We start from the raw sequence: 20,900 nt of genomic DNA, 5'->3' as shown, positions 1-20,900 counted from the left end.
CAGAGACGACACGCACTACACAGCCTCATAAATACATTGCTCACACTTACATTTTTTGCATTTTCTGACGCAACAAAGTTGTGTGTCATTACATTAATAGTACACTGATTTGTCTGCAGCCAATAAAATGTCATGATGTAAAAACATCAGCAGGCAAATGCCAAAAATTAGAGCCAATCTGAGTCGCCACAAAGCACCATGATGACCATCCAAAGAGGGGTTTAACAGGCTGACATTAAACCCATGACGTAATCAAGCCTCTCAGCATCACCTCTTTCGTAATAAAACACTCAATGTAATAAAAGTATGTCAAAATCCTACAACAACCCCGCTGTAAATTCAACACAGACACTGCAGCTTATCCCTTGAAACTGCAGATTATCAGCATTTGACATGGGGTGTCCACAGTGCCAATCATTTTCAGCGACTGGACGATGTCCCTGTGCAAGGCCTGTGACTCAGAATCTACTTCAAAACAAATGCAGATTGTAACAAGGACATATGTGCCTTTGCCTCATAGTTGTACTGTGGGTAATTTGCAAAATTGTACACATGCACACTACAAATTAGCATAGCATGGGAAGAAAGCAACAGTCCTCAGTCTGACTACCAATAACACAATAATGTATCTATTCCACGTACACGAAGCAAGCGTGCATGTATCTTACACACACGCATTAGCCTGAAAGGGAACAAAACTTGTGTCAGGTTTTGCAACTGTAGTGAGTCCAGAGTAAAGCTGGCACAGATTTACACAAGCAGCAGCTCCATACATTAAGCTTGAGATGACTGAGAGGTGGATATCGATTGCAGAGGCGCTAGATACTGTGAGAACGCTCCGACCGCCACTGCCTCTGTAAAAAGAAGAGCAGTGGATCTACGGTGTTAAACCTGCTCTATAAATACATGCACCAGCTACCCACCAGCCAAGGAACAAACGTCATGGGGTCAGGAGGTTAGTCGCAAACTCTATGTATGTGTGTGTGTGTATGGTAAGCAAGAGACAGACAAAGGAGGTAGCGTGAGGTAAGAGTTGAGATGCAAAAAAGGTATGCATACACATCGTACTATCTGCAATAATACTGTATAATTTTTAACAGGATAAGAAAACCTCATATTGCGATAATGGCAATATTTTAACTTGTTTACATAATGACGGCAGACCATCACATACGACAATAACGTGTGGCTGAAATGTCATGACAGTCATCGTAATATAATAGTCTGTCAAAATGAATGCAGCTCTGTGTTTGTGCTAGGGGTCAGCGCTGAGTGACACACGCTACAGCTATATCTGCCGATATCTGATATGCCAGTATATTGTTTGTGATATCTGCAGAAATCAGCATGTTGGCCGATTCCAGTATTTCATTTTAAAGCCAATAACTATGACGTGCAGATATTATTTTGCATCCCTAGAAAATTTCTTGCAATATTGCAATAAATAAACTAGCACAGGTTGTCACAAGTGACACTTGAACAAATGTTCAAGAGTGTAAAAGTAGGAAGCAATATGAGTCCATGCAGCAAAACAGCACTGGGGATATAATGCCAGGCTCACGTTATGCTGTTAAAAGGGCTGCCCTTTAAGGTTTTTAGTCAAGAATACAGCAATTAGGAATCTGAGGAGACAGAGATTATTAGTTATATTAGTTAATTATTGTATTATGCAAATAACATTGCCAGTATTGTGCAATCTGCATGAAAATCTCACTACGAAAAATCCAGTTTCCGGTTACATAACAAAATGTTGCATCTGAGTCATAAATATGGTTTCAGAGGTCTTTTAACAGAAACGGTTTGTCTTTGTCTCACTTTTGTAATGAGAAAAGGGAAGGCTGCTTCCTCAGATTAATGCAGAACTAACACAAAGAAATTTTTTCGATGGACATTACAGGGAGCTAAAAAACAGCTTAATACATTATAGTAGTTAAAATTGGGGACTTGCATCTCAAAGACAGATGTAACAAAAATCCTAATGATGTAATGTGGCTTTTACTGTGATCTCTGCAAACAATGTCCCAACATGTCAACTCGTATGCTCTCCTATTTCAAATACTGTATATTAATGCAGTTTTATCATAACCTTGAAAATGTCAGCACTGCCGTATTGTGTTCCCAGAAATGAAGTTTCTCAGGGAAGAAAAGTGACATGCTGTGAGAAAGGGACCTGCTTTTTGATACAAAGCCCAACTCACAGCTGTAAAGTAACTTAGGACAAAAAAACTCGATGCAAGTCGATGGGAAGAGAAGGGAATCTTGGCACAATAGAGGATGCTAAAACTGCGTTTGCTCTCTGGGGGCAGAGAGAGACAGATTCAATATGGAGCAGTATTAGCCTAGTTTCCCCCACTAGGTGTCGGGGAAAGCATTTATTTCTCAGGGGAACTGGGACTATGCTGAGCCACTTATCAAACCCTGGAGTAGGACACCTCCATTGTTAAGAGCAGTCAGATTCAAACTCATAGTTCATTGGGTTCTGTATCTTTTGGGAAATTACTAGGAACAATTTTCACACTTGTCACACAGTGACAATCAAGTGTTATTTCTAAGGACTGCTTTTTACTAGTGTGAAGTGACACTGTCTTTTTGGCAATACTGCCTGCCTACAGACTGCGTCAGGACATTCATTCCACGTTGTAAAGATATTTTGATTGTAGCAACTTGGGAAAAAGCTTCACTTATTGGTGTTTAAAAATGAATTATTAACAGTTGTTAACAGTGATTAACAGTCTCTTCTTGTCGATGTTACTACTGATGCATTGGCCACAGCAATGCATGTCAGTGGTAAGACACACAGAGCACAGGGTTGAATATTTAAGAGGCAGAAAAATTTACATAAAATGATGACAACAACTCAGGACAGCTTAAGGTCAACGACATTGTTCACAATTGTGTCAGTAAAACAAACATCTGAAACATTAAGTGGGACTAATAACCTTCATTACAGCTCTGACATCAACATCTGAGCTACAAAGAAAGCAGGGATGCTTTAACCTTTTGAATGAATAGGAAGCCCAGAGACACAAAGGAAAACCAAAGCAAGCGCTTCAATAGTAAATAATGATTGATAGCATTTTCAAATCACGTTTCTAGTCCCATTATTTTGCATTACAAAACAGCTGTCCATATTGACAGGGTGAAGAAATTCTTAATCGCATCATGATTAACACATTAAAGCTCACAGCCCTAATATAAAGTACTTAAAAAAAATAATTTTCCTTCCATTGATAACCTGAAAATTAAAAAACACCTCGAATCCCAATCCTAGCAACTACACACCAGCAACAGCCTGTGTGCTTTTTCCAAGGAAAAACACCTGCAGCTAAACTTCAAGAACAAACTGGTTGGGTATTTTGGTGGTTGATTGGTTTAGGGAGTGTAACATGAAACATTAGACATGACGTGCCAGATTATTGGAGGCCAGTAAAGTCCACTTTTTTAATTTCGTCATCTGTCTTTCCTTTCTCTCTATACTGTCATACTTTTAAATAAAGGCAAAAAAAGAAAGAGCCTTTAAAGTCTTTTAAAGCGATGACCAACCCTGGCAGTGCTGATCTGAAATTCCAAAAAAGATCATAAAGATGCACAATATTGGATTTTTGCCAATATCTGATATACTGATATTTTAAAGCTTGTCTTGGCCAACTGCAAATACCAATATATGCAAATTAATTATAGAAAATATCAGGTCATGTAGTGTACTCATGTAGTGGAATTACCATATTATTATGCCAACTTTTATCATGGAATGCACAGACATAAAATACAAAGCTTCTCAAACACATTCACTTGACAAAATGAAAAAACTACTTCAGCTTAGGTTACATGTAAAACATGTCATATTTATTTTTATGTACTTTTTTTTTTTTACGTAAAATTGTCCTATTTTAACAGGCTTGGATAATTCTCTCCATGACACAAACCTGACAGTCACTGCAAGGGCAAATTTGAACAATTCCAACTAATTAAAGTTGCATAATTAAACCGTCATTTTATTGGCCTGCCATATGGGCAGAAATGTTTACTTCGGGCCAACACTGGTAATAAATTTTAAGGCCTTAATCTGCTGATGACATGCTGATCTTATTGTACATCCCTCTAAATTTCATTTCTTTGGGCTTTTTAGTGGATACTGGAGGTCAGAGTGGAAATGAGGGGGGAGAGAGGGGGTATGACGTGTAAACAATGTTCCCAGCTGGACTGGAACCAGGCAGGGACACTGCAGTCAGCATCCCAAACCCCTTAGCCACCAGGACACCTTTGGGTGGCTTCTCCTTAAGAGTAAGATTGATATAGATGGACATGGTATTTTTAGGAGTATTCATTGCAGCACAGCATGGAAGTTGGGACATCTGTTGCTGTGTCTTCCTGCTAGAAAAAGCAGTGATAAAAAAAACTGCACTAACCACCCACAGAAACAGCTCAAACAGCTCTTCATATTCTCACCACCCATCTCTCTTTCCTTCATTCACTGCTACTTTCTCCCCGTTTGTCATTCACGGCAGAGCAAAGCCAAAGGTCTGGTTGATAGGCTTAGGGACCAACACCATTAAATATCCCCACCTGATTAGTGCAAGGTAGACTGTCACGTGGTATGACCAGACTTTGGGTGTTAAGAGATCAGCACAGACAGAAAAACCTCCCATCATTATAAAAGCTAAGTTGTAAAACCTCAGGAAAATGTAATAGATGTTGATTTGTTTGGTTATAAAGGATTTAGAGTCAATCTAATGAAGAGCATTAGACAGAGCATTTAAAGCAACACAGACTTGATTAAAACTAGATATGCAAATAGGAGTAGTCTGTTGTGATTGATCCATGACCTACTTCCAGTGGCCACACAATATTGATGACCTTCAAACGCCTGATACATTTCCATCACTGCTATGACACCACTTGCAGTCTGACATTTTGCGGTCATTCAATATCAGATCAATTTTTGTCCAATGGCAATCTGACAGAGAATCCTAATACTTAATATCAGGTCTTAACTGTTAATGTATAACCCGGTATGAAAGATGGAGTCAGCTGAATGTACAGACATATCACAGAAACTCACAACAAAGCCAGAACATTGTAGAGCTCTGGCAAAAAGAGAAAGTCGGGAACAAGAGGCGGACTGATAAACTCTCTTTTCTCAAACAGCCGCAATTTTCCAAATATCACCTGACATTTTACTTCTAGCATTCTGGTAATCATTTTCTCTTGTGCTTGGATAGCCTCTTTTTTTCAATATTTTGAGTGACACATTCCAGTAACCTTTTTAACTATTAACTAAAGTGCACTACTGTGCTATTCACTGTGCTCATCTCTAGTAAAGCCCAATGCCACATAATACCACACGATTAAAGATGATGAGCTCTTCTATCTTTGTCTGCACTGGAATAGACAGAGATGGATGAGAGGGAGTGGCACTTTAAAATCTCCAAATTTAGTCATTTATCTCAACAGGGTTAAAATATCACACGTACAGTCAGACCCATACTGGATGTTTGAGACTCATACAAATGTCAGCATATGAGGGTTTTAAAACATGATAATGACATATTGTGTGGTTTTTTTATAAACACATAAAATAAACATTTTTGGGAAAGATCCCTCAAATTGGCTTTTAGAGTTATGACTTAGATATGAACTGAGTAGGACATTATGTGGTTAAAAAATAAACTTCTCAATGCTACCTGGAGGACACGCTATGTAAAGGACAGACTTTAAAACATATTTGGGTAGTTCTGTACTGCAATTTCTTGCTACTTGTCAGCTGATCTATACACTGTTACCAACAAGTCTGCAATAGAGCTGCAACAATAAATTGATTAGCAGTTAACTATTAAATTAACTGGCAAGTAATTTGATAACAGATTAATTGGCTAATTTCTAAAAAAAATTGTCTGATTCCAGCTTTTTAAATGTGAAAATTTTCTGGTTTCTTTACGCTGTTCAAGGCAAGTTGTGCCGATATGCCGCCTCACCGTTCTGTATAAAAGGCACAATCATGGAATAGGGAGGCAAAGTTGTCTCGCCGTTAAGACAGCAGCAGAGGTACTAACAGTGATGGATCGAGGTCTGTGTAAAACGAACAGCTGGCAGGACAGAAAAAACAGGTGTGACATTTTGACTGTGAGTTTGCATGCGACCAGACTTGGGAGATATAAAAGCAGCTGGCAGTTAGTGGTTAACGCAAAAAACGACAAACAGCAGCTGAAAATGTCCCCAAATTGGGAAAACAATGACGTTTGGGTGCCCCTTATCTTCCTCGTCAAGGACGAGATCAGCTGCTGTATAACAAGGAAAGTAATGACTGGTTTTGCCATATTATGCCAATGTCATTGTTTAGATGGCGCTTCAGACACATCATATGTCACACTAGAGGCCAACGCTGTTGTGTTAGATGTAACATCCGTCATGTCTCTTTTGCTTGCGGGATGCTGGCATGCTGTCTAAAATCAAACACTGGAACGACATGATGCTGCTTAGTTTTTTTTTGTAAAAATGCAAAGGTGTTACAAAGAAGGGACTTTGTAACAGCCCCAGAGCGTTATTTCCATGCAAAACGGGATTATGACAGTCAACTGAAATTTAAACATGCCATTTCCGGAGGTCATCTTGGGCTTTGGTAAACACTGATGGCCATTTTCTGACATTTCATAGACAAAACAACTAATAGTTAATCCGGAAAATAATTCTGCAAATTAATCAAAAATGAAAATAAGCATTAGTTGCAGCCCTAGTGTGCTATGTTGCCCATTTTCTCAGTCTACCTCTAATCACACGTGGTTATTTCTAGTAGAGAAAGTTACATAGTCAATATAAAGGGTGTGTATGCCTTAACTGCTAAATCTTTCACACAAAACTCAATATTTACATGGTGTTCTCGATATTACTTGAGACAGGTCTCTGCAGAAAAAGGTTGTTGATTGTCAAAATGTGCTGGTAGGGGAACACATGTCAAAGGTTACAGCTCTGGCATTACACCAGAAACACTGGAGATGAACCATGCGTCTTGGTCTGCACGACGTTTATACCGGTATTTGACATTTAAATGTCTACCAGCCTAACAACGCCGTCCTTTTAATCATCTACACACTGCATTTTGTCCTAACGGTGCATGCTGCACAGTACACGTCGCGCCCTGCATGACATTACGACAATTTGAACATAGTATATGTGTAGTATTATGATTCCTTTGTGTATTATGAAGGTTGTTTGTAAGTAGCATGGATCGTTATGTTTATTCCTCCAGTGATTGCTCTGCCACATGCGCTCATATTATACATGTTTGATTGGTCCAATCTCCCAATTCAGTTCACCGTTAAACTCAAAAAGCAGGGGGGTAAAGCGCATAAATATGAATAAATCATTCACATGTACTTGCCCTTGCTTGTCACATCCACCCTGGACATCGGCTAGGCTCATGGTTGCCATGCAAACAAGTGACAGCCGAGCTGCAGCCGCATGGGGCACGGGCAGCTAATGATGAGCGTTCACTTCAAGTAGCTAGCTTGTAACATTAGCCACCACCCGTCCAGACAGCACACCACACAGACACAGATAACGTTACTACCACCACTGACCAAATTCCCCCAAATATTGCGACGTTTTGGTGCCAAACACTACCGTCAGGAAAAAGCAAATCCTCCCCAGTTTGCCAGTTAATGGTATCTGAGCTCCGCTAGCTAGCGTAAGTTAGCACCCAAACATCACGTTAGTTGATAACTAAAAATAGCAAGTTATCTTTCACGACGTGCTGTGTAGTAACAGAGCAGTTAAATGTAAACTTACTCTGTGTCGACCAGCGTGCCGCTCATACAGTTGTTTCCGAGCTTTTTTCCCAGTCCGGCGTCATAGCAGGGAGCGGTGTGGGTTAGCTGGGTGGAGGGGAGCAGCGGGCGGGCTGTGGCGGACGGTGGGAGTCGGCTGGAGGAGAAGTTGGTCTGTTTCAACATGGAGAGAGTGGAGTGGACTGGATCCTCCTGCTGCGGTTCATCTGGCTGACTGCTGCTGCTGCTGCTGCTGCTGCTGCACAGGGAGCCCTGGCGACACCTGTGGCCGCAGCAGCGTACAACACCTGCTGCATGATACTGGAGATATTAAAGGCGAACACCACCTAAATAAAACATTCCGATATACACTGAACACAAATTTAAACCAAGCACTTTTGTTTTTCTCCCATTTTTCATCAGTTTAGGTTTAATATCGACTTTTTTCCAAGTACCTAACTGATATATTTCTCTCAAATTTTAAAATTTTGAACCATTTGAAACCAGGAGCATATTGTTCTGATTTCTTTCAAAAACATAACAGAACATGGCCCAAAACTTGGCAAAAACTGTCATGCCTAAAAAGTTACAAGAAAAAAAAAAAAAAAAAAAAAACTTGAAAAAGTGTTGAAAAAAGCACAAGAAAACTGATGTCAGTCTCTGTTTCAAAGAGTTTAAATGCATGTTATTGAGATAAAATAGGCCTAATTCATCCACCTGCAAATTTGGCATATTAAGATTCTAATATACCCCTTGAAACCTGGATCGAAGTAAGTTTTCTTGTGCTGCAATTTATCCATCACATTAAGTGTTTGGTTTTTTTTAAGTTACCACTACTTTTAATAGTATAATACTTGCTAATAATACTTAATATAATTCGTATTGATATAATACATGCTATTATTAATTAGCATTATATAATAAGAAATGTATTGTTAATTTTTTGGATATTTCTTTTTATGTTGCTCATTGCCTTTTGCCTTTTTGACAGAAATCAACCAATTTTCCCAGGTTTCAAAGGTTTAAAAGGAAACACCACCTAAATGAAAAATTCCAATATACCCTGAACCAAAATTAAAATGCAACACTTTAGTAGAAATTTTAGCAAGTAAAAGTACAAAAGAATTATTAGGAAAATGTATATATGTATGAGGCAGCACAATGGCCCTTATCAGTGTTTAATATCATTTTAGTGGAATATTATTATCGATGCATTAAGCATTGTAAAGCATTAGGCAGTAGTGGGAGGTGCACTTGGTCACCTCCCTCTACTGCCTAAAAGAGCAAATCTCCATATACTTATTTTTTTTATTATCATTATCACAATAAATATGTAAGCCCTTCTGTTCAGAGAAAAATAAGCATTTACAACTTGTACTGTTGAGTCAATAAGCATCCACGTTGCTAGAGTCTAAACATTACATGTCTTAATTTAAAGAGGGTCAAAGCATGGCCTCTGCTTGTGTGTGTTCCTCAGGCACAAAGCCTCATTTATCGCTGTTTAAAAAAAATGTTTTCAAAGACACACACACACACACACGCATGCACACACACACAACTATTATCGCCTCAATTGGAAGCTGAAATATTCCGGTGTAATACATTATGGTGGATTTACTGGCACATAAGCATTTGAGCGCATCATTAAATTTGGATAACCCAGTTATCTTTTGTCCTATTTTAATTTCGTATTTGCAGGTTTGACTGCTGTGTATACTTTGTACTGCAACTTGCCGCATAGAAAGAGAGGCATTTAAAAAATGCCACATCTATTTGCAGATCCATCTTGTGGATATGACAGACATGTAACACGTATGATGAGTGAGAAATATCTGGGTTATTGAAGCCAATATGCTGAAAAAATCTCATATCACCATACCAGTATGTGAAAATGATTGCCATTAAAATACCTCCATATTTCACAAAATCACCTAAGTTTACAGGCCTAATGTGAGTTGTAAAAGAAGAACTTTTTGAAGTCATCATGTAAAATGCTTTTTCCTTGTGGAGTAAAAACAGAAATGGTGTTATTTATTCATCCTCTGAGGGTGCACTTAGCTACCTTGAAGCTCAAAGTTGCTCTGAATAATGCAGAGGTGTGTCAGCTCAGTCTTCCCTTATGCAGCATGCAGCATATGCTATTGTTTACTTCTTTTGATCTTCACATTTGAAACAATTCAGAAACTACATGCAAAATGAAGTCATCAGATGACTGCAGTGTCTAGTGTTGCTGTCACACAGGTTGTGCTCGGTATATCTTGTAAAATGTCTTACAGTACAAAAACCCAGTGATGGCCGTGCTGCAGCCGGAATCAGGCCAATTTATTTGGCCCAAATCATTCATCCCAAGGCTCAGCCAAGTCGGGCAACCGGATACGGCCATATTTTTATTTCTTTTGGCGTGTGGAGTTCAAATCAATACCGAACCAGGTTATTTTGGCTACCTGAGAAGTAGCAACCAAAAATTGTGATAACATTATGGTGTTAAAAGCTTTCAGCTGTTTGGTTCTAGCAAAGGAGATGTTTGGGCTGCATACACTCGCACACTGATTCAAACTACACACTAAATAGCCATACGCAAATGTGGGGTGAAAATATAATAACATCTTTAATCCTATTTCATTTTACAGATCAAAGGGTACAGAAACATTAAATCCTTGCTCCTTTGACATGTATTTGCATTGTACCAGCAAGCATTTCAAAAAGTATTTAAAAAACATCCTACAACTTTGGGACTATTTGCATTAAGTGCTTTCAGTTATTAAGTACATTATTATACAATAAAACATGGACTTAAAAATATCTACTGGATAACCACACACATCAATTATCTTTTTTTTTTCTTTTTTTTGAAGTACCTGCCTCATGGAAAATTCTGCCCTTTAGGAGCGGAAAATAAAGCTCCTCTGGTGATTTTAACATCACAGGAAATGTCCATAGATAGACCAGTTATGCAGCAGGAAGTGACATAACACAGATGTTTTTCTTTGGTATGCACAATGTAGAGCAGAAGGACATTAACAAAACAAAAACAATGGGTGTGACCTCAAAGTTCCTTAAAGTAAACACTGGTGCAGTACATAATTTCTAAACACCAGCAAAATGTTCACTTTTCATTGTCTGAGTTCCTGAGCTTTGGTTTTCTACAATAAATCTCTGTAATGAAGAAAATTAAAATTATAACAATTAAATGTTGGAAGGACAGCAACATGTTCCAAAAAGTTCAACAAAGCACTGGCCTAAATGTTATCACACATATATTAAACAAAACAAAACATCTCCATGTCGTTTTAAATGGAGGACAGTGTACGGACAGACAAATGCATCCTGTGCATTATTCATTACAGTGCATTCACATACAAAAGTCTCTACAATAACAAAACTCCTTCATTTAAATGCATTGCACAGTTCAATTTGGCTTAAAGAGAGGTGCAAAAAGACTGGAAGATCTGACAAACTTCAATTAAACACAATATACTGAGAAACTAAATATTAACATCCCTGCAACAAGGTAATATCACAACAGTCACCATTTGTCTTTTTCAGTATAGGACTAATAATGGAGTGCCACCTACTGGCACTAAAGCATACAAGTCTTAAAAAGGCACCTAGTATTTACACCAACAATTGTTTTTACAAAGTAATTCCAAAGGTTCAGTTACTCATCAATCACAAATTACTTTGTCAAAAGTGTCTGCAATAATGCTTTACAGCATCCAACATATTACCTGAGCAAAAATTGTAATCATCAGTAAGTCAAATACAGTAGTAAACGAATGGAAAAAAAAAAAAAATAATAATTGAAAAATAAAAAAATATGCAATTATATGAAAGAATTCAGTTTTGTATTTGAGCAAATTTTACATATAATTCAAAATATTGTCACTCTGTGAATATGTTTCCTATTCATCAAACTCATCATTTTCAACAAATAAATACCACAAAATAGAAGTTTACATCAAGAAAGCTATAATTTTTTACCAAAAGCATGGCAAGTATAAAAAAAATAAATACAGACCAATCTTTTAAAAGTGTTCCTTTTGGAAATGTCTGCTCAGTTTGGGGTTTTTTGTGAGTTTTTTTTTTTTTTTTGCCAAGAGTAAAGAGGGAAGTGGAAGACCTGAGCTGTTTCTCATGCCTATGAATTGCGGTACCCGTTTTTGGGGAAACTTTTTTTTGGTTCTATATTCTCGTAAATAGACAGCGCGGCTGTGTTTTGGTAGATTAGATCCACATTGGTTCCAGTTCTTGATCTGATGATGTCCATGGCACACTGGTTTAAGAACACATACTGGTCCTGCAGGGACATCAGATATAGAAGTTCACTGAGCTGCAACATACTTGATATACTCTTCACACACTTCACACACTTCAAATGTAGCAGGGAGACAATTGTGACAAAGACTGTGTCCTACCTCTGTCTGCACCATAAGGGGCCGGTGCATGCGCAGATCGTGAACAATGCCATACACGTCCACTATGTTTTCCCTTTCGATCTGGAAGATCAAACGGTCGATGGCAATGAAAGTACCTGTACGTCCAACACCAGCACTGAGTGTAGACAACGTGGACACACAGACAAGGGAGAGAGGAGAGAGACAGAATATCAGATGAATCTTTTGTCTGAAAGTTATATAAATGTAAAGGAAAACGTGTGTGTGTGTGTGTGTGTGTGTGTGTGTGTGTGTGTGTGTGTGTGTTGTGTCTGACCTGCAGTGCACCACAGTAGGAGAGTGTCTCGAGTACTGGTCCATGTGCTCTCTGACCAAGTGTCTGAAGCTGATGAGGAGCTCGGTGGTTTGTGGTACCCCGTGATCTGGCCAGGCTGTGAAGTGGAAGTGGCGCACTGACCGGGTCTCTGCTGTTTTCACCTGAAGAACAAACATGCACACAAACTATGCTTGTGACTGAGAAATCAACATGTGCAGACATTTTAAAAAATGTATTTCGTATATGATTTCATCAAATTGCAGACACATACTGTGATGCAGAGAAACACATTTATTGGTTGCAAGGGTCATGTTTTCATGTAATGTGAAACAAGTATTCCAAATTAAAGGTTTTCAATAAGCACTACTAAGCGATGACATGCTATCCTCCTAAAATCATTTTTGCGTTGTTATATGTCGCATCTCAACACTTACATTTTTTATGGTGAAGTCCCTGATGGTCCAGTCTTCAAGTGGTATTTCCGAGGTTGTTGTCACAGTGATGTTTTCAAAGTGCTTGATGCCAGAAGCCCAGTACTGTTCACATTTTACCTGGAAAAGAAAGACACCTAATCAGTTGTAACAGACAGAGGGTATTCCAAATTTATAAATACTCTTATACAACTCATGCAGTATAATCCATGTCTCATTCATCAAGTCATATTCTCAGCACATCCCATACACATGCATTTTTGCTAAAACCTTCATATTTAAAACTCCTTTCACATAAACATAAACACACAGACAAGTACTGCACCTGAATACACAAGCAAAATTCAAATGTATGTGCTGGCCAAGGTATGCTAGTTGTCCTTTTTTGGATTCTTCATTTAGTGTGGAGGCATGCAAGATTTATTTATTTATTTATTTATTTATATTTTTTCCAAATGCAACACAACACAGGGTGACTTATTAATATACAGATTATCATTTTGTGGGTGAAGTATTCCTTTAACATGGAGGATGCATTCACTGAATATGTTATTGTTTACATTTAGGTGTAACTTTCAGTGTCCAGGCACAAAAGTCTGCTGGCTAACACTAGGGAAGACATAAGGTGTATGTGCCCATGTATGTAAACATGCCTGTTGTTCCAAGGTGTTGGGTGTGTGTTGGTACTCACTCGTCCCTGTTCATTACAGCGTGTCAGCATGACCAGCGTCTGGACGTTCTTCTCCCAGATCATCCTCCAGAAATCGTTGACTGTGGTGGGCAAAGGACCCTGAGCTGCAATAAACTCCTTCCTGGAGTTGTACCCCTGTCACAGAAAACATTGGCCAAGACAAAGAACACAAACACCCATTGTGCTCAGTTTTCTAAGAAATTTTCAAAGGTTTTAAACATAATTGTAGATGAAGGTGGAATAGTTTAAAAAGCATGAGTGGTTATGTTGTCCAGTAGGATTTTTACTGGTACTGAGGCAATGACCGAGGCAGAGGGCTGTTTAAAAAAGTGTCAGTACGCACCGGCATGTAGTTAGCATTGATGTAGTCATCATATGGACTCCCATGGACAATAGAGAGTTTCACCCTAGAGGAGTCATCTAGGAGGTGAGAAAAGAGAAATGGAAAAAATGCCATGTATGTATAAAATAGTATGGCTGCACTGATGTGTGCGATGATTTTGAATGGGATAATGAAAGTAAATATGATATGATAGGTGATGATATGGTTTAAGGAGTGAGGATGGTTATTTTTGAAAGCAGCAGAGGTGGATTTGTTGAGGTGACTCACAGGGAAGCACATTGTTGTAGCGGTTCTTGGGCTTGTTCTCCAACGTCAGAGCATTTGTTTTTGACTGAGCTGTACCAACAAGCTTCAGGTCCTTTAAAAAGAAATGAAACCAGTGTGACTGATGGCTGGATGACTCACTTAATGCCTAAAATCTGGTGCATGTGCTGTACCAAAACAAAAAAGCAAGTCAAGATTTCTAAGGATTCATGATCACATATACACATTCAGTCATACTGTCCAAATGATTAAATTAGATTACTTTTTTTTTTTTGCAGTAATGGCCTGACAAAGCAAATTTACCAAGAGGCCTTGAATATTAAGCTTTACCTCAAACTCTTCAGCAAAGCCACAGTTGGAGTCTGCTTTCTGCTTCTTGTAGTAAGCCTCATAGTCCTCCACCCTCACCTCCACACTTCTGCTCGTATGGACAACATTGAGTTTTGTTTAGAAAATCACTGGCCCTGGATGCCATTGACAAATCTGACCTGGCATTATGATTTAGAAGATTTTATACTTACACTTTAGATCTGTAGAAAGAAAGAGGAAAAAGCAATGTTTACCAACACTTTTTGAAACAACTGTTGTCCTTTTACTTTAGACATATAGTAACAAAAGAAAGTGAAAATCTTACCTCAGGGAATGAATCTGGATGTCTGATGATTCTTTGTTGGATAACCTTAAGTATAGGAACAGCAAGGTCAGATTTAGTGTTATACACAGTATTTTTTAAAATAAATGATGATGATGATGATGATGATGATGATGACAAACCTTTTCCAGTAAACAATGAAGCCTATGAGGATGATGAAGAGAACGCAAAAAATCCCCAATGTTGCCCCGACTGCAATGCCGATGACAACTGAAATATTGACAGAGATTGTAACAGAAAGACACAGAAAGAGGCCAGTGAGCATTTCCTCACTTTTTGGGTGCATTTCGAAGTTAAACATTTGGTTCTGAATGTGGTACCTGGGTTTTGTGGGAGTGAAACAGCAGGATAAAATTGTGTAACTGACACCAGTGAAACTTGAAGATCCACAAGCTTGTTTTGCAGATTCAGACTGGTGAACAACGCAATAGCATATCTGCAGGATTAAACAAATAAGTTAAGAGATATACACATCGCACTTGATCCGTTTGTACATTACAATGGCTTATTTGAAGGCAATGATTCTCATTTTCAGTTTATTATTTAATTGCTTTTTACATATGCATATACATAAAGATGAATATTTTTGTTAATAGTTTTTAGTGTCTTGAGCTAGATGCAACGTAATTTCATTCTACTGTGTACCTGTCTGATATGGAGTCTGAATGAAAACTAAGGAGTCTTGAATCTTATTATGCACTAATAAAATCAAAGTGATATGAACATTATATACCATTTCTGCAAGCAGATCCCCCCTAAGTCCTACACAGTGGATTTTTAACTTTAAAGGTCCAGTGTGTGGGAATTAGGAGGGCTGCATTTGGAGGAGCGGCGAGGGGGCTCGATTGCGTTCCACTGCTGCTCACACTGACACCAAAATAGCTTTACTCAGAGAACTGTTTAGTAAACATGGGGGTATAATGAGCCCTGTGCTGGTAACAGTTCTCCCTGTCACTGCATGTGTGACTGTGTCCCAGGCAGAACTGCAGTCTCATGCTAAACAGAGAGAGAAAGAGAGGGGCTAAGCGGATCAATACACTGTGTGTATTTGTACAATGAAATTAATTCATTCATTAATGTCCTCTTGTCTCCCATCATTGATTGCGGATACTTGACAATGAAGCGTCAGTAGCCCAAAAACTGGCATTTGTGACAGTCCTTACATAGTAGGTAAACACATGGCAAGTGACTTAATTTATCTCTGCATTTTTAATTCTGGGACAGCCCTACGTAAAATATATAATAAAATAATATCTTTGAGAAGTCCCCACTGTTTATTATCTACTTCTGCACACCTACTTATGCACAACAGTGTTTGTGTTCTTACCTGTAGTCTTTATTGGCATCCAGAACACCATTCGTGTAGCCCTCCCATGTGGTTTTGTCTCCTATGTCTATGTTCAGAAAGCTCCCTCCATTGCGTGATTGGGAGATGATTTCTCTGACTGTTCTCCTGCTCTTTTTTGGAAAGCTGTTTTTTCTGACTGTTGCCAGGTATACTGAAGTATCACCTGACTTCCACTGCTCATATGTTTTTCCCAAGTACTTTGTCAGATTACTTGTGTCACCTGGAAGGACAGGAATTACTGTAATGAGCTCTTGACAGGCAAGCTCCTGTAATAAGTCTATTTATCATTTGAAACAAATAAAGAAAACAGTGATTTACGATAGCAAAATGGAGTGTTGTAATTATACACTCCATTAAGGGATTAAGAAGAGAAAAACAACTCACCAGGGATCTTATCCGTCACCAGCACACCAACATATGTGATTGGACCACTGGTGTTATCCAGCAGGCTGGAGTCAATCTGAAGGCTGAACCTGTAGTGCTCCTTGTTATCCACTTTCACCAGTTTCTCAGAGTTGTCTGGAACAGGTGGATCTTCAGAAAAAAAGGAAAGAGAAAAGATTTGATCTTGAGAGGTTTTTACCTGAATACATAATGGACATTTTATTTTTAATGACATGCTACCATTGTGTAATTATAATGTTTAAGAAGCCTCCTACTTGTGATGCCTGTCTGGCAGAGAACAGACGTAGGAGTGCTGGGTCGTCCACAGCTCTGAGTCTCCACGGTCAGACTGTATTGAGTATAGTGGCGAAGGCCGGACACAGTGTGAGTACAACAGATGTTTGTTGAGTTGATGATCTCGCCATCGTTTACAGTGACCTGGAAGCCAGAGTGCCGGCCACTGGGTTTCACCCAGGACAGGATGACTTTTGCATTTGTTGTGTTGGGAGCTTCACATACAAGATTTTTCACTGGGCTTGCATCTGCAACATCAACCAGATACGGATATTTGGAATAAACAACATCCAATAATAACTTTGCATATTATTTTTTCAGTGTCTTCAGATGATACTAACCAAAAATGTCTTAACCATTTACTGTGAGCGACATTCTTTCCATTACTTAAAAAAATGTAACTCACTATCATTAACCTATAGATTTGTTTAACAGTACAAATGGTTCACATGTTGTTTAATAAAACGTTCTAAATACTAAATTCTTATCAAATGAACTCAGAATTAACCCTGAAATCACCTATGACACTTTTTATATGTGCAGAATTGAAAGAATTAATAGGCAGTTTTAACCATACTTGTGCAGCTGGAAATCTTTATTGTAGCACCTTCGGTTCCATCAAACGTCTGTGTGGTGACACCTATATCATAGAGCGTGCCAGGAACCAGGGATTCAATTTTTGTCTCATTTTCTTTGATTAATTTTTCTCCATGGCGCCCATCTGAGTTTTTCCAGGTCAGATTGTAACGATAGCTTTCCTTGTATTCGTCGGGTTCGGCCCACTTCACTGTGATGCTCTCCTCTGCTGGCAAAGCTATAGGATACTTCACACTGAACGGCCCTGATTGTTTGAAAGAGATTGAAATGTAAATGTTACTAGACAATAAAGGTGAAACATGAAGGCACTTGTGCTTCCTTCAAAAACAAAACCCTTACGTGTTGTGACCATGTGGACCTGAACCTTCTCACTCTTAAAATCCATCACACCCACTGTTGCTACGGAGATGTTGTAGGAAGTCCCGGAAAGTAGAGAGGTAAAATTATGACTGGTGGTGTTGGCCGTGATGTATTCTCCTCCCGGGGATAATAGGTCAGTCAACAAGTAATGAAACGATGCACTGGACATCCCAGGTGCTTCCTCCCATGTGATGTAAATGGAGCCGTTTGTCTTCATCTGGATGTCAATTGCCCCAGGAGGGTTAGGGACTGGGGGTTAAAATAAGATCATGAATTGAATGAATCATTTTCACAGTAGCGTTACATCAGTACTAGCTGTGCTTTCTCGTTCTGTCTTATTGTTAATGCTTACTACAGTTATTCTGCTGATCTCTGCAAGAAAAGTCGTTGTTGTCCTGTTCTACTCTTATTATATATTATTCTTTTAATAATGAAAAAAAGAATCCCTCAATGTCCATTTTTTAGCGGAAATGGCATGGAATATAAATATTTTTTCAAGGCATTGTATCAAAGTTAGAAATCCTAGTATCTTGACAACACTAAACCAAAATATGAATGCTTAAAGGTCCAGTGTGTAGGATATAGGGAGATATATTGGCAGAAATGGAATATAATATAATAAGTAAGTTTTCTTTAGTTTTAAATAACCTAAAAAAAGAATCACAATGATTGAGTTTTTAAATTGCTGTCAGCTATTACTTCTACTCCACTGCATTTTCTGTGTAAAATCCACTGTTTCCCCTGAGCATTTTAGCTACTTAATAGGGAAGGAAGGGAGGAGAGAAGGAGGGTCAGACGGATCAATGAATTTTTCTTTAAAGGTACTGTAGGCTTCATTTTAAGGTGGTTTATCCTGCAAAGAAATATCCCTCTAATCATCAGAATGCAAAGCTCTTTTTTTAATTACAGCATTTACTTGTATTTTTATTTTTAATATGTAATTACATTTAATTTCAAAAAGTAACCTTTGATATTTGAGTATTATCTGTAAACATCAGATCTTTACTTTTACCCAAGTAATATTCTAATAAGCGACTTCAACTTTTGGCGACTTCAACTCATTTTCTGGTTAAATATCTGTACTTTGACCAAAGAATGGCTTTCAGGTATTTCATCCACCACTGCCTGATTATAAAAAAAATAAATATTAAGACAAACAATATTTCACTGTTGTGGATTTCAAGTGTCATAAAAGCTTCAAAGTCAATTAATGATTAATGATTTTTTTTAAAAAAAAGTTAAATGAAGTACTTTATGCATCTGAAAACCTCAACAGTGATGTAAAGTATGCAGCTGTTTGTTGTTTGATCCATAGCTGTGAATTACTGAATATTAAAGCACTGAAGATCTAAAAAATTCATCATACTTACAAGTTGCATTCGTAATAAATTCAGACGATGCTTTGAAGGGTCCACTGTGTGTGAACACCACAGCAGTGTATAGACTTCCAGCAGGTAAGCTGTCAAACAGAATTGTGGAGTTTTTTGTGGAGTCCAGCTCTGCCTCCTTTAAAGATGTGGCAGTGCTGTTTAGATAAACCTTATAGCGCTCCACATTCCCAGAAGGTTTGGTCCATGACACCAGGATTGAACTATTGGAGCCCGCGCTGGTAATACTGGGTTGCACAGCCTCAGGCTCTGTTAATGTGCAGAGGAGGAAGGATTAAAGCTGATCAACCCATTTGACAATTTGTAAGAAAACAATGATAGGTAATAGTCTTACTGGTGTACTGAGAGGTGCAGTGTGCTTCCCCTTCGATATCATTCTCTGCCCTGACAAAAACACAGAAGGTGCAGTTGGTTCCCGCAGTGAGCTGTGAGATCTCTGTGTAATTTTCTGCAAGAGTGTTGTTTTTGGAGCCACAGCCTGTAGTCTCAACTCGATATGTATATTCAGTCTTGTACTCCAGTGGTGTCATCCAAACCAGACGTACAGCACTTGTGTTTAACGTTTCAGCTTCCAACTGTCTAATACCATGCGGACCTATGAACAGAGCAGAGAGTTTTTCTTATCAATCTACATAATAGACATAATCTTTCAAACTCTCTCAATCTATTAAAGAAGCAGAGCAATTACAACTTAAAGAAATAATCATAAACTAAATCATCCCATGCCTTAATTGTAATTTAGTTTGGCAGTTTTTTGGGTTAATTTTGCTTGTTCTCAGTTGTATAGACAACATCTTGGTTAGGATATAAAACATACGAGTAAAGTAGGACACTGTCTCTGGAGCTGCCGGAGTCCCATCTGCTGCCTGTGTGGTGACAGTGAAGCTGTAGTTGCTCCCAGAGAGAAGTCCAGTGATTGTTATGGTTTTGTTTAAAACAGTCTCATTTTGAGAAAAAGAGCCGTTGGTGGTCTGCACCACATATGAGTACTGAGGTTTGCTCTCCAGCTGCTCCCACACCAAGGTCATTGCGTTTGTGGTGATTTCTGATGGTCTCAGCTTAGTTACAGGATACGGCCCTGAGATAATGAGACAGATGAGTTACAGTGTCAGAATTTGGCCAAACAGTAAGAAATAGCATTTGTGGTTTGCCAGAAAGGCATAAAGGATGAACACTTCCTACAAAAAAGCTTTTGGACGTTAATAATAATAAGCAGATGTACTCAGTGTGTCACCTGTCACTGCCAATGAGTGGTCTTGATTTGATAACAGGGTGTCTACAACTTTCAGATACTTAAAATTAATGCTTTTTTGGACCTTTTAAGGTAATCCTTAACATAAATTTAAGATTTTTTGGACAAAACATCATTTTCTAATTTGCGCATCATAGATAACTATAAAGGTAATTAAATATGTTGTTGCCTGCAGAGGTAGGTTTTGTGTAGACATTTGGTTATTCGAGTGAGTTAGGTTATTTTTTCCAACAGGTAATTCCAGGTGTAAATCTGGAACACAGTTTTAGATTCAGTGTTTGAAAAATGTGGAACAACAAAAGTATGAACAAAAGTGAAGAAGATTTTAACTTATTCAGGAAAAAATAAAAAATAAAACACAGATACATAAAATCTGATCATGTTTGAGGTAATTGAGACCTTGCAAATTCAAATTTAAGACTA

The 20,900-nt window shown here is 38.3% G+C and overlaps 2 protein-coding genes across 5 annotated transcripts in view; both read right to left on the bottom strand.

The window, feature by feature from the left end:
* Positions 1-8,018, bottom strand: part of osbpl5 (oxysterol binding protein-like 5) — a 54,048-nt gene extending 46,030 nt beyond the window's left edge. For both annotated transcript variants that reach the window (XM_042495535.1, XM_042495536.1), the window contains exon 1: positions 7,786-8,018. The gene's annotated coding sequence lies outside the window, so the exon portion shown is untranslated. The remainder of the gene's footprint in view (positions 1-7,785) is intronic.
* Positions 8,019-10,352: 2,334 nt separating this feature from the next.
* Positions 10,353-20,900, bottom strand: part of ptprja (protein tyrosine phosphatase receptor type Ja) — a 19,963-nt gene continuing 9,415 nt past the window's right edge. For all 3 annotated transcript variants that reach the window (XM_042496696.1, XM_042496697.1, XM_042496698.1), the window contains 20 exons: positions 20,043-20,303; positions 19,560-19,820; positions 19,208-19,474; positions 17,817-18,086; positions 17,458-17,721; positions 16,862-17,128; positions 16,587-16,736; positions 16,182-16,422; positions 15,175-15,290; positions 14,977-15,064; positions 14,837-14,881; positions 14,724-14,732; positions 14,533-14,620; positions 14,206-14,296; positions 13,939-14,015; positions 13,596-13,730; positions 12,908-13,024; positions 12,474-12,634; positions 12,179-12,314; positions 10,353-12,060 (listed from right to left, as the gene is read on the bottom strand). In XM_042496696.1, coding sequence (XP_042352630.1) covers positions 11,902-12,060; positions 12,179-12,314; positions 12,474-12,634; positions 12,908-13,024; positions 13,596-13,730; positions 13,939-14,015; positions 14,206-14,296; positions 14,533-14,620; positions 14,724-14,732; positions 14,837-14,881; positions 14,977-15,064; positions 15,175-15,290; positions 16,182-16,422; positions 16,587-16,736; positions 16,862-17,128; positions 17,458-17,721; positions 17,817-18,086; positions 19,208-19,474; positions 19,560-19,820; positions 20,043-20,303 — 3,203 coding nt within the window. In that variant the 3' untranslated portion in view covers positions 10,353-11,901. The remainder of the gene's footprint in view (positions 12,061-12,178; positions 12,315-12,473; positions 12,635-12,907; positions 13,025-13,595; positions 13,731-13,938; positions 14,016-14,205; positions 14,297-14,532; positions 14,621-14,723; positions 14,733-14,836; positions 14,882-14,976; positions 15,065-15,174; positions 15,291-16,181; positions 16,423-16,586; positions 16,737-16,861; positions 17,129-17,457; positions 17,722-17,816; positions 18,087-19,207; positions 19,475-19,559; positions 19,821-20,042; positions 20,304-20,900) is intronic.

The sequence above is a fragment of the Plectropomus leopardus genome, chromosome 11, assembly GCF_008729295.1.
Source record: "Plectropomus leopardus isolate mb chromosome 11, YSFRI_Pleo_2.0, whole genome shotgun sequence".
NCBI classification, from domain to species: Eukaryota; Metazoa; Chordata; class Actinopteri; order Perciformes; family Serranidae; genus Plectropomus; species Plectropomus leopardus.
This window is presented reverse-complemented; position numbering and strand designations above follow the sequence as displayed.